This window comes from Danio aesculapii, chromosome 17, assembly GCF_903798145.1.
Source record: "Danio aesculapii chromosome 17, fDanAes4.1, whole genome shotgun sequence".
Lineage (NCBI taxonomy): Eukaryota > Metazoa > Chordata > Actinopteri > Cypriniformes > Danionidae > Danio > Danio aesculapii.
This window is the reverse complement of record NC_079451.1, coordinates 831,686-842,891: the sequence shown is the minus strand read 5'-3', so window position 1 is coordinate 842,891 and position 11,206 is coordinate 831,686. Positions and strand designations below refer to the sequence as shown.

The following is an 11,206-nucleotide window of genomic DNA, read 5'->3' as shown; positions in this document are numbered from 1 at the left end:
TTTCTCACTTGTTTTTTTTTCTTCATGCATTGTGTCATCATGGTCATGGAATGATTTAAGTTGATCTTGCTTTTCCAAGGTTAATATGAGTGGTCATTTGCACCTTAAGGACGTTATTTGTTAGTTTGAAAACTAAAACAAGCCATTAGAAGCGCCACCGTGAACTTTCTTATACTTATAAGTTTTATTTTCACAAACAGAGGTTCCTTAAAAAAAATTCATTTTCATAGACTTTTCATGTGAAAAAGAGCATTGAATTAAATCACTTTGATTAACTGATAATAAGAAATCTGCTTCTTTCGTGAGTAAATATGATCATGCTACTTGATTTTTACATTTTTTTATTGCATTATTATTTCTTTTAATTATTTAAGCTTTTTCTGTACTATGTTTTTGGATTGCTCTTGTGTATTTAATGTGAATATTATATAAAGAACTGTTCTCTTTTACTGTATTCTAAGTTGTAATATACAGTTTCTTGAAATTAACTTGAAATTAAAATGTATTTTAGTCCATTCATAAATGTAAATTTACTAATAAGAAACCAGATTTTAGGGTATTTGTGACTGAAATATGCTTTTATATTACCAGTATCAGACACTCTCAATACAAAAAAAGCCAGACGCACTTTAAAGGAACTCTATAATGTATTTATTAAACTATTACATGTGTACTTTTTGTTTGTATATTTGTATTATATTTATACTTATACTCCCTGGCATGTATATTTTATATTGTGAAATGTTATATGCTGCTCGTAAAAAAAATTAACAAACAAATAAACAAACAAACAAATAAATAAATAAATAAATAAATAAATAAATAAACACTGACTGACTAGAAAATAATGTTATCATTATAAGCATTACATTAAAATGACCAGATGCCTTTTGCTACACCTATAAAACATTTCAATAATTCACTTATGTCTTCAGATATTTATGTTTGAATGTAATATATTGTTTTTTCTTAAATTAAATATATTTGTTACTGTAATTGTATTGATTTTGAATCAGTTGTTTCAGTTGTGTAACTGTGCTGCACCATAATTATGTGCTCATTTGTATATCATAGGTCACATAATATTAAGTACAAATGACATGTTTTATGTTTCCACAGTTTAAAAAACTAAATAACTATAATACTAGCTAAATAACTAAATAAATAAACAAACACATCTAAATAAATAAATAAATAAGAGTGAGGATTTTTCAGTGCACTTTCATAGTAAATCGGATAGCAGAAAATGTGAAATCTTTCAATTAAACAGCATGTGGGAAATATTTGATGTCTATAGCAAAAACAAAATCAGAGGGAGGCAATAATTCAGACTTCAACTGTATATATATATAGTGAGGTCGAGTTTTATTGTCATTCCACTACATGTGTGGACATTCAGAGGAACAAAATGTCACGTCTTACAGGACAACGGTGCTAATGCATGACTAACATATACTATAAGATACTTAACTACACATGAGACGGGCTATACTCGTACTTTTAAATGAGACTGGACAGTGTTGTGCAGGATATTGTGCAAGAGAGGTATCAAAGGTGAATGTTGTGCAGGAGAGCTATTTAAAGTTTAATATAGTGCAAGAGGTGTTTCAGGATGAAGCGATCGGTGCAACATGACTGTGGTACATTTATAGTGAACATCATTTTCTCTAGTGAGTTCTTGTAAGATGGAGTTTAGTAAAGTGTCAGGTGTATAAGAGAGACGAGTGTTTCTACAGGTGGTTTGTCAAGCCCACACACTTAAATGAAGCACAATTTTTTGTAATGCCCAATGAGACATGGAGAGATTGAGAAAGTGTCTAATGTGCAACCTGGTGCAAGAGTCAGAGAGATAAAAGGGTGTCTTAAATTGGCTGTAGTGTGTGTGTGAATGAGTGTGTATGGGTGTTTCCCAGTACTGGGTTGCGGCTGGAAGGGCATCCGTTGTGTAAAACATACTGGAGTAGTTGGTGGTTCATTCCGCTGTGGCGACCCCTGATAAATAAAGGTCTAAGCTGAAGGAAAATGAATGATTGATATAATACAAAGAAAAGAAAAACACACACAAGAGATGATTTTGATGCTTGTGTAAAACTTTATTGCAATCTTTGCCGGAAGGATCAAACTGTTCAAGCGACTGACCATCAGCATACTTCATGGTCTCCTGGTAAAGTGTCAGCTGTAGTATGTAACATTGTTATAATATTTCATTAATAATATCTAATTTGGTATTTTAATATATTAAATGTAACACCTCCAGAATGAGGGCTAGTGTCAAAGTTTCTTTAGTGTCTCTTTGCATGCAACCAAAATATTTCAAGCTAATACAGGAATAGAAAGTTAGCAGTATTGACAGTATTGGCACAGTGCTGAATTACACACTGTCATTGTGGATGCTGAATCTCTTGCTTCTGTTTAGCTGTTGTCCAATCAATGCAGTTCAGTGTAAACATTCTACATCTCATTATCTAAGTTACAAATTCTGGTTAGTGTTTAAGGGCACCTATTATGCAAAAATGACTTACATAAGCGGTTTAAGCACAGTTGTGTGTCAGCAGTGTGTGAATATCTCCAGCCTCTAATGGTGACCATGAATTAATTCTATTTGTTATAATCAGACTTTATTAAAACAGTCTGCAGAAACACTTTGATTGACATTCTCCTGTTGTATGATGTCATCAGAGGGGGAAAGCCCCGCCCACTAGTGTCCATCTCTACCTCATTAGCATACACAGCAGCCCTGAGGGAGAAGCAGCCGTCTGTCCATTAGAAATTATTTATTTGTAGCTCCGCCCTTTTCTGTAAAGAGTATAATTTCATTTGAATTTAAAGTGACAGTCATCAAAAACGCCACAAATACCATGAAAGCCTATAAGAGTCAGTTTCAGAGAGCTGAAACTGAAACACACACACACTATAGATGCATCAGAGACTTATTTGACATCTTGTACAAACAGGCATAATAGGTCCCCTTAAAAACTACCTCAGGAAATTTAAGACACCAACATGCAAACAAGTGACATTTACCAGACGCATCCCCCATGCATACGGTCAGTCCTGAAAGCGCTGACCCATCCTAAACAACCTTGAACTTCAAATTGTAAGTCACATAGTAGCCATTATTGAACATGTAGAGCTTCTGATCGGCGGGATTGTAGTCCAGGTACACGTAGAAGTCCTGGAACTTCTCGAAGCGAATGCTAACGTGGCTCTCTTGGTTTTTAGTCGTGTCGTAGGTGTAAAAGATCTCCTCGGTGTGAGTGTCTACAGAGCGGGTCGCATACAGTACACCACATATCATGAACGCATTGGTGACCGACTGCTTGAATATGCTGGTTTGCCAAACCTCCTCCACTGCAAATGACTGTTCGTTGATCTTTCCTAAGACTAGTGTACCGTTGGACTCCACTGTGGCGTAAGTTACCCACAGGCCGGACTCATCAGCAGCGAAGTCCAGGTTCTGGTTGGCGGAGTAATGGTAAGAGAATTGGGCGCTGGCTTTGGGAACCACCTTGAACTCCACTTTTGCACTGGTCATGTTGAACTTCGCCATCGCGAAAGGGCTTCTGTACTGGTAATACAGGTTGTTTTCCCTCACTACATAGTTGTTTCCAGCGCCGCGCCAGTCGTATTGGCGATCCACATACAGCAGGTGAGCTTTAAAGCTCTGCCTGGTGATCAGTGTGTAGTAGGCCGAGTACTGGGAGATTTTGCTCACCAGCGTGTCTGAGCTGCCGGAGTACCAGTACATGCTCTCTGAGCCAGACAAGGGCTTGGAGTCTTTTCCCCATCCGCCATACTTGAAGGCTCCGTTCAGGTCTGCGTTCAGCTGACTCACCACAGGCTTTCCAATCTTGAGAATGCCAGCATGCTTACAGGACCCTACAGGAGAGCAAAGGGAAAGCAATGAAACCTGAAGGTTTGAGACATGCAAATCAATGGAGTAGATTTGCTTTTACAACCCAGGCTCGTTATGGATACACATACCCCTGTATACATTTCTGGAGAGTGCCAAATAAGTCTCAGGAGGTACGTGTTTGCCGTTTTTATTCTCGCGAATCCACCAGAGGCCGCTGTGTACGTTTTGCAGATCTCAAATTACTCTTGTGAGTGCCACTCACGCCTCATGTAAATCCACCAGAGGCCGCTGTTGACTCACTGACTGACTGACCGATCGACTGACCCACTCTCCTCCTTCTCTAAACCCAACCGACAGTTTTAAAAAGCAACGCAGAAAAAGAAAAGCCCTCGCCTGATTTTTACCACATTTTACCATACTCTCACCCTGTAATTTACTTTTTGGCTTCTGTTTTTGTTTTACCTGCTTTCTGGAACTGTTCTTTGCCAGAATCGAACCCCACCATCATGGTCAACTTCTCTCTGTGTCTCAAGTCCACCAACATAGATGGCGAGCCACTGGACAAACTAGTAACATCCAGATATTCGTCCATATGGAGGTAAGCAGTTAGCTGGTAGCGCGAAAAGGAACCGTGTCATACCGCCCCGTAGCGTTCATTTTAAAGACGAAATGCAGCCATACATATCTCTGGGTACATAATTTGCAATCTCCAGAAATATATACAGGGCTACGTTTTCAGAATGAGCCTGAGTTGTGCTCTTGATATTGGTGGAGAGCTAATTTACACCCAAATGCAAAGTTAAAGGAATGTCTGATATGAGTTATGAAATGAGTTATTAAAACTAATATGTTTAGAAATGAGTTATTAAAACTAATATGTTTAGAAATGAGTTATTAAAACTAATATGTTTAGAAATGAGTTTAAAAAAATCTTCTTTCTATTAAACAGAAATTGGGGAAATATATAGAGAGGAACTAATAATTCAGGAGGGCTAATAACCCTGACTTCAACTGCATGTACAGGGTGATTTAAAGAGAATACCACAACTATGAAAATCAAGAACTCTGCAAAGAAGAAAAGTAGAGCTGAGCTCTGAAGCTCTGAAGTTTCACATTTAAGAACTAAAAGAAGGAATAACTGCAGCTATCCAGACTGTTACACCCCAGATGCTACAAAGAGTGTGGAATGAGTTTGCGTATCGGGTTAATGTCACTCGAGTGTCTGGCTGAGGTCATATCAACATCTACGTATGAACTTGTTTTCTACTGAAGTGCCCTTCACGTTGATTAATTTCCCAAGGTTCCATCACGTTTCTTTGATTGAATACAGATTTAAGAGTTGTGGTGTTGTGGTCAAAGTTGTGGTATTGTTTTTGAATGAGCCTGTAGTTTAATGTTGTCAGTATTCCTGTGAGTGTGTGTGAGCGTATACCGATGGGAGCGTTGGTGATGTCCTGCTGGTCCTCCTGGCATTTCTTCAGTTTGCGCTGTAGTTTGGTGAACTCATGGCGAATCACCTCCAGATTACTGCGGTCATAACTCTCCAGCTGGTCAACGATTATCCTCATGCTGTGAATCTGTCAAAGAAAACCAATCAGAAACACACAGATATGAATTATTCGTCTGTAGAATTTTTCCTCCAACTTCTGTTTAACGGAAAGAAGATTTTCACACATCTCTAATCATACTAGTGTTAATAACTCATCTCTAATCACTGGTTTATTTTCTCTTCGCCATGATGACAGCACATAATATTAGACTAGATATTCTTCAAGACACTAGTGTTCAGCTTAAAGTGACATTTAAAGGCTTCACTAGGGTAATTAGGGTAAAGTTAGGGTAATTAGACAAGTCATTGTATAACAGTGGTTTAATCTGGAGACAATCTAACACTAATATTGCTGAAGGGGGCGAATAATATTGACCTTAACAAGAGTTTAAAACTATTAAAATCTGCTTTTATTGTAGCTGAAATAAAACAAATAAGACTTTCTCCAGAAGAAAAAATATTAGAGGAAATACTGTGAGAAATTCCTGAATCTGTTCATCATTTGGGAAATATTGGAAAAAGAAATTTGGTAAGCAAAATAATTCCCATAAGATTATTTTGCTTACCCCATCGGCAGATTATTTAGCTTGTTTAGTTAATGATTCCTTTTGGTTTACTAACGTGTGCTAAAACGCCTGACCTCAGCATAGAGACTGTCGAAGGCGCTGGAGGAGGAGTTCAGTGATGTTTTGATCTGCGTGACCAGAGCCTCAAACTCCCTCAGCTCCACCCGCAGCAGCTCAAACTCCAGCTTGATGTATTTGTCCGGTCCGCTCTCCAGAACCTCCAGCCGGGCTGTCAAGTTGGAGAGACTCCCTAGGAGAACCACCAGCTCCACCTTCAGACTGCTGATCTGAAGACACACACAGAGAATGAGTTCAGTCCAGCAGAACACCAGGATGACCAGTATAACCAGGTAATGCATGCAGAACAATAGCAACAAGCACTGGTTTTGGTAACTTTTGAATGCAACATAGAGAATTGCTGTTGTTGTTCTGCAGACTTTAATTTTAACAAAGACTACAGGACTTTAGTATTATTAACTAGATGGTAAAATATCCATTAATGAACAGTTCACCTTCCGATATTTGGTTAACCGATCTTATCTCATTCCTCTCTGTAGAAAAAAGTAAAGTACATCTGCGGCTCTACTGATCAATTCCATTACACTTGACCCCGCCCATTCTGAATTTATTCAATGACAGAATTTATTTATTATTTGACTAAACTACAGTGCTGTAAAATCACCACAAGAGATCAATCACTGTTGTTGTTGCATTACCATAGGAACTGTAGAATCACCACGACAGACCAATTACTGTAGGTGTTGTGTTACCATAGCAACTGTAGAATCCCAAAACAGATCAATTACTATAGTTGTTGTGTCACCATAGCAACTGTAGAATCACCACGACAGACCAATTACTGTAGGTGTTGTGTTACCATAGCAACTGTAGAATCACCACAACAGATCAATTACTATAGTTGTAATGTTACCATAGCAACTGTAGAATCACCACGACAGATCAATTACTGTAGTTGTTGTGTTACCGTAGCAACTGTAGAATCACCACAAAAGATCAATATCTATAGTTGTTGTTACCATAGCAACTGTAGAATCACCACAACAGATCAATTACTATAGTTGATGTGTTACCATAGCAACTGTAGAATCACCAGAACAGGTCGACTACTGTAGTGTTTGTGTTACTATAGCAACAGTAGATCCACTGCAACATATCAATTATTATAGTTGTTGTGATACCATAGCAACTGTAGAATCACCACAACGGATCTATCGCTTTAGTTGTTGTGTTACTATAGCAACTGTAGAATCACCACAACAGATCAATCGCTTTAGTTGTTGTGTTACTATAGCAACTGTAGAATCACCACAACAGATCAATCGCTTTAGTTGTTGTGTTACTATAGCAACTGTAGAATCACCACAACAGATCAATCGCTTTAGTTGTTGTGTTACTATAGCAACTGTAGAATCACCACAACAGATCAATCATTTTAGTTGTTGTGTTACCATAGCAACTGTAGAATCACAACAGATCAATCGCTTTAGTTGTTGTGTTACTATAGCAACTGTAGAATCACCACAACAGATCAATCGCTTTAGTTGTTGTGTTACTATAGCAACTGTAGAATCACCACAACAGATTAATTCAAGTGCTTTACTTCAGTGTTTACTATGAATTACTATAGTAGCGGCCAGTTGATGAACAGAATGTCCTGTGGACTGTGTGCAGTGTACCTTGCTGATGTGGATCTGGACCTCCACCGCCAGCTGTTTGGAGGAGCTCTGTATCTGCTCCATTCGGTCCGCTGGGAATGAAGTGTCAGGCAGGAACACATTACAGACACACTGACCCAAGTCCCCGATGGAGCCGTCCACACTGCCCGAGCCCCAGTCCTCCAGAGACTACACACACACACACACACACACACACACACACACACATACACACACACACACACACGCACACACACACACACACACACACATAAAGAGATGCAGCAAAATATTCAGTCGGCGGTCTGAAACCAGCGCCCTACCGATAGGACACTGTCCTGTAAGTGTTCAAAGAGTCTTTTCATGTCAAACACTGTTAGCCTAAACTTTAATGTCCCCTTTTAGGGTGATTTGTTTCGGAGTGTAATATATTTACACCATTCACAAGAGCACAAGACCTATGCATAACTAACATATACTATAAGAAACTTAACTACACCCATAAGACAGGCCATACACGTTCTTTAATATGGGATATGAGTTATGTCAGATGTAATCTGGTGAGCTTTCTTTAACAGCTGAATTTCACCCTAATACTTTGCTACAGGTATACATAGCCTACATAGTATATGCAAAATTAGTGCTGGGCGAAGGTTAACTGTAATTAATCACATCCTAAATAAAGTTTGTTTTGACATAATGTGTGTGTGTGTGTGTGTGTGTGTGTGTGTGTGTGTGTGTGTGTGTGTGTGTGTATTTAATATGTACAGTATATACACACATGCATGCATATATTTAAGAATATGCTTATTTATATTTAGACATAAACATACATGATACAAATTATGTCAATTTAAATATCTATGTTTGTTTTTATGTATGTGTGTGTGTGTATCACATACAGTTGAAGTCAGAATTATTGTATAAATTACTGTATATGTTTCCCCCAATTTCTGTTTAACGGAGAGGAGATTTCTTCAGCACATTTCTAATCATAACAGTTTTAATAACTCATTCTCTAATAACTGATTTATTTTCTCTTTGTCATGATGACAGCACATAATATTAGACTAGATATTCTTCAAGACACTAGTATTCAGCTTAAAGTGACATTTAAAGGCTTCACTAGGGTAATTAGGGTAAAGTTAGGGTAATTAGGCAAGTCATTGTATAACAGTGGTTTATTCTGGAGACAATCCAACACTAATATTGCTGAAGGGGCTAATAATATTGACCTTAAAATGGTTTAAATAAATTAAAAACTGCTTTTATTCTAGCTGAAATAAAACAAATAAGACTTTCTCCAGAAGAAAAAATATTAGAGGAAATACTGTGAAAATTTCCTTGCTCTGTTAAATATATAAACACACATATTATGTCAAAACAAACTTTTTTTGGATGTGATTAATCGTGATGAGTCTTTGCCCAGCTCTATTTATATACTGTACATTGCAAATATCCAAATATGAACTTGTATGTAATATAAATGTAATTTTCCTATATTTTATAGTTCAAATTTCAATATAAAGTTTAAAAAAAAGTCTGAAAACTGACAAATGGGAGAGACTCTTACCAGCCAGGCCTGAGCCGGAGCCGCGAGCATGAAGACGGACAGCAGGAGGATCTTCATCATCCTCATCATCATCATGAGTCCAGAATATGAGCTTCTCCTCAGATCTTCAGCTTTATATATACAGCCGGATATCAGCAGTAATCTACAGCACATGTCTGATTCCCACACTGATGATGATGATGAGCTGCCTGTTTGCTCAGGATGTCCTGCGTGTTTTATTAGCGGATGTTTTAAGGTGGATTGTTCATCAGCCTGAGAGAAAACATATGGAAAAGCTGGAGAGAGTTTGTGGAGTAATATCATGCCGTCATAATGACCCTCTGTCCATCAGGGGTGTAATAGTTCAACCATAAAGCCCAAAACCATCTCTGCTGAAGAAATAAAACAGAACACACTGGAAAAAGCCTCCACGTTTTGTAATTTGCACCTGCTTTGTGTTTATTTACGGTGGTGAATTGCATTGTGGGATGTTGATCTCTGCTCTGTCCACTTTTGATGTTGGAAATTCAACTCTACAGTTTAACAAAGTGACTTTTACTGACATTTTAGTGGTTTGAGATAATATAAGAAATAATATCTAGAGAAATAAGTGTGTAGAATAGCAGAAAATGTTTATTACAAGGTGTTTGTAGCGTAATATACAACACCAACCCAGATAATATAGCACTGCAGACTATTACATGTGCAGAAAATACACTTTATACAATATTTCAAGGTTAAAAGATGTTACAAGATAGATTAAGCTCCCATAATGCAACTCAAAAGCAGAAATAAACGAGGAAAAATAAAATATGAACCAGAAAGCTGCTAATTTACGCAGATTTTTATGTGAATAAAAATATTAATAAAATGTATTTAAAGGAAGCAGTTGACAGTTAAGACAGTTTTATATGATTAGGAAAAGTAACTGAGAGAGAAATTAGTGGCAATAGTTAATCTAAATAGAGAGAAGCAGGTATAAAATACAGTGTCACAATGTTTTGTGCACTGTCAAAAAGCCATATATTGACCTTACTTAAAATAAGTGAGTGAAATGGTTGCTTATGAAATGATTTATTGACTTTATAAAGGGAGTAAACCCGTTGCCTTAATATGTTTGAATAAATAAACAACGTGCAAAGCTATAAAATTCAATTTAATTAAATTCAAAGTTCAAAGTACTTTTTTAAGTAAAGTCAACTTTGGGTTTTAATACATTATAATACAAGATTTATTTATAAAGCACATTTAAAACAACCAAGGTTGACCAAAGTGCTGCACATAGGAGTGCTAAAGACAGAAGCAGAATATAAAGAAACTTTTAACAAATAAAAGCAATGAAACAGAGATCAAGGAGGATTAAAAGCAAGAGAAAATAAATAGATCTGTAAAACACAGAAATAGAGGGAGAAAGTCTAATGTGAATTGGTCAACACAATCTCACGGCAATTCGTAACTTTTTGATTTAGTGGCTTATTCCTATGAATTCGTACGATCTACTTCACACAATTTAGTACGATTTGCTCATCCCCCAATAACGGTTGGGTTTAGGGGTGGGGTTAGGAGGTGCCACGCCTCCTTTTTAAAATCGTACAATTTCGTACGACTGAACTCGTATGAATTCGTACGAATTAGCCACTAAACTGACAAATCGTAAAATACTTAAGTTTTCTCGTGAGATCAGGCTGAATTGGTTGACTGTTCCGGAGTTTAGGACCAGCAACAGCAAACGCGCGATCGCCTCGTTTTTTAAGGTGTGTTCTGGGCACGATGAGTAAGATCTCAATGATTGAGAGGAGGTATACGGACAAGGCAAGTCAGTAAGGTACTGAGGAGCAAGATTATTGACGACTTTGTAAATTAATAATCAATTTTTTAAATCAATTCTGTGTTTAATGGGTAACCAGTGAAGTGCAGATAAGACTGGAGTTACCGACTCATGCTGGCGGGTGCCAGAGAGTAGTCTAGCAGCAGCATTTTTAAGCAGCCCGGTTTTAAGGAAATGGG

General features: G+C 37.3%; 1 protein-coding gene across 1 annotated transcript; it reads right to left on the bottom strand.

The window, feature by feature from the left end:
• Window positions 1-2,072: 2,072 nt before the first annotated feature.
• Window positions 2,073-9,373, bottom strand: olfm4.2 (olfactomedin 4, tandem duplicate 2). Its single transcript, XM_056476431.1, has 5 exons — window positions 9,221-9,373; window positions 7,669-7,836; window positions 6,046-6,258; window positions 5,289-5,433; window positions 2,073-3,879 (listed from the first exon to the last, which is right to left on the bottom strand). The coding sequence occupies exons 1-5, from the start codon at window positions 9,371-9,373 to the stop codon at window positions 3,074-3,076; spliced, it is 1,485 nt and encodes a 494-aa protein (XP_056332406.1). The 3' UTR covers window positions 2,073-3,073.
• Window positions 9,374-11,206: the final 1,833 nt, after the last annotated feature.

Excerpts from the sequence above, each read along its gene's own strand:
- olfm4.2 (XM_056476431.1), bottom strand. The coding sequence starts at position 9,373 with ATGTGCTGTAGATTACTGCTGATATCCGGCTGTATATATAAAGCTGAA. Across the intron at positions 7,837-9,220 it reads CTCCGGCTCAGGCCTGGCTG|TCTCTGGAGGACTGGGGCTC; the intron begins GTAAGAGTCTCT and ends GTGTGTGTGTAG. Across the intron at positions 6,259-7,668 it reads TCCAGATCCACATCAGCAAG|ATCAGCAGTCTGAAGGTGGA; the intron begins GTACACTGCACA and ends GTGTGTCTTCAG.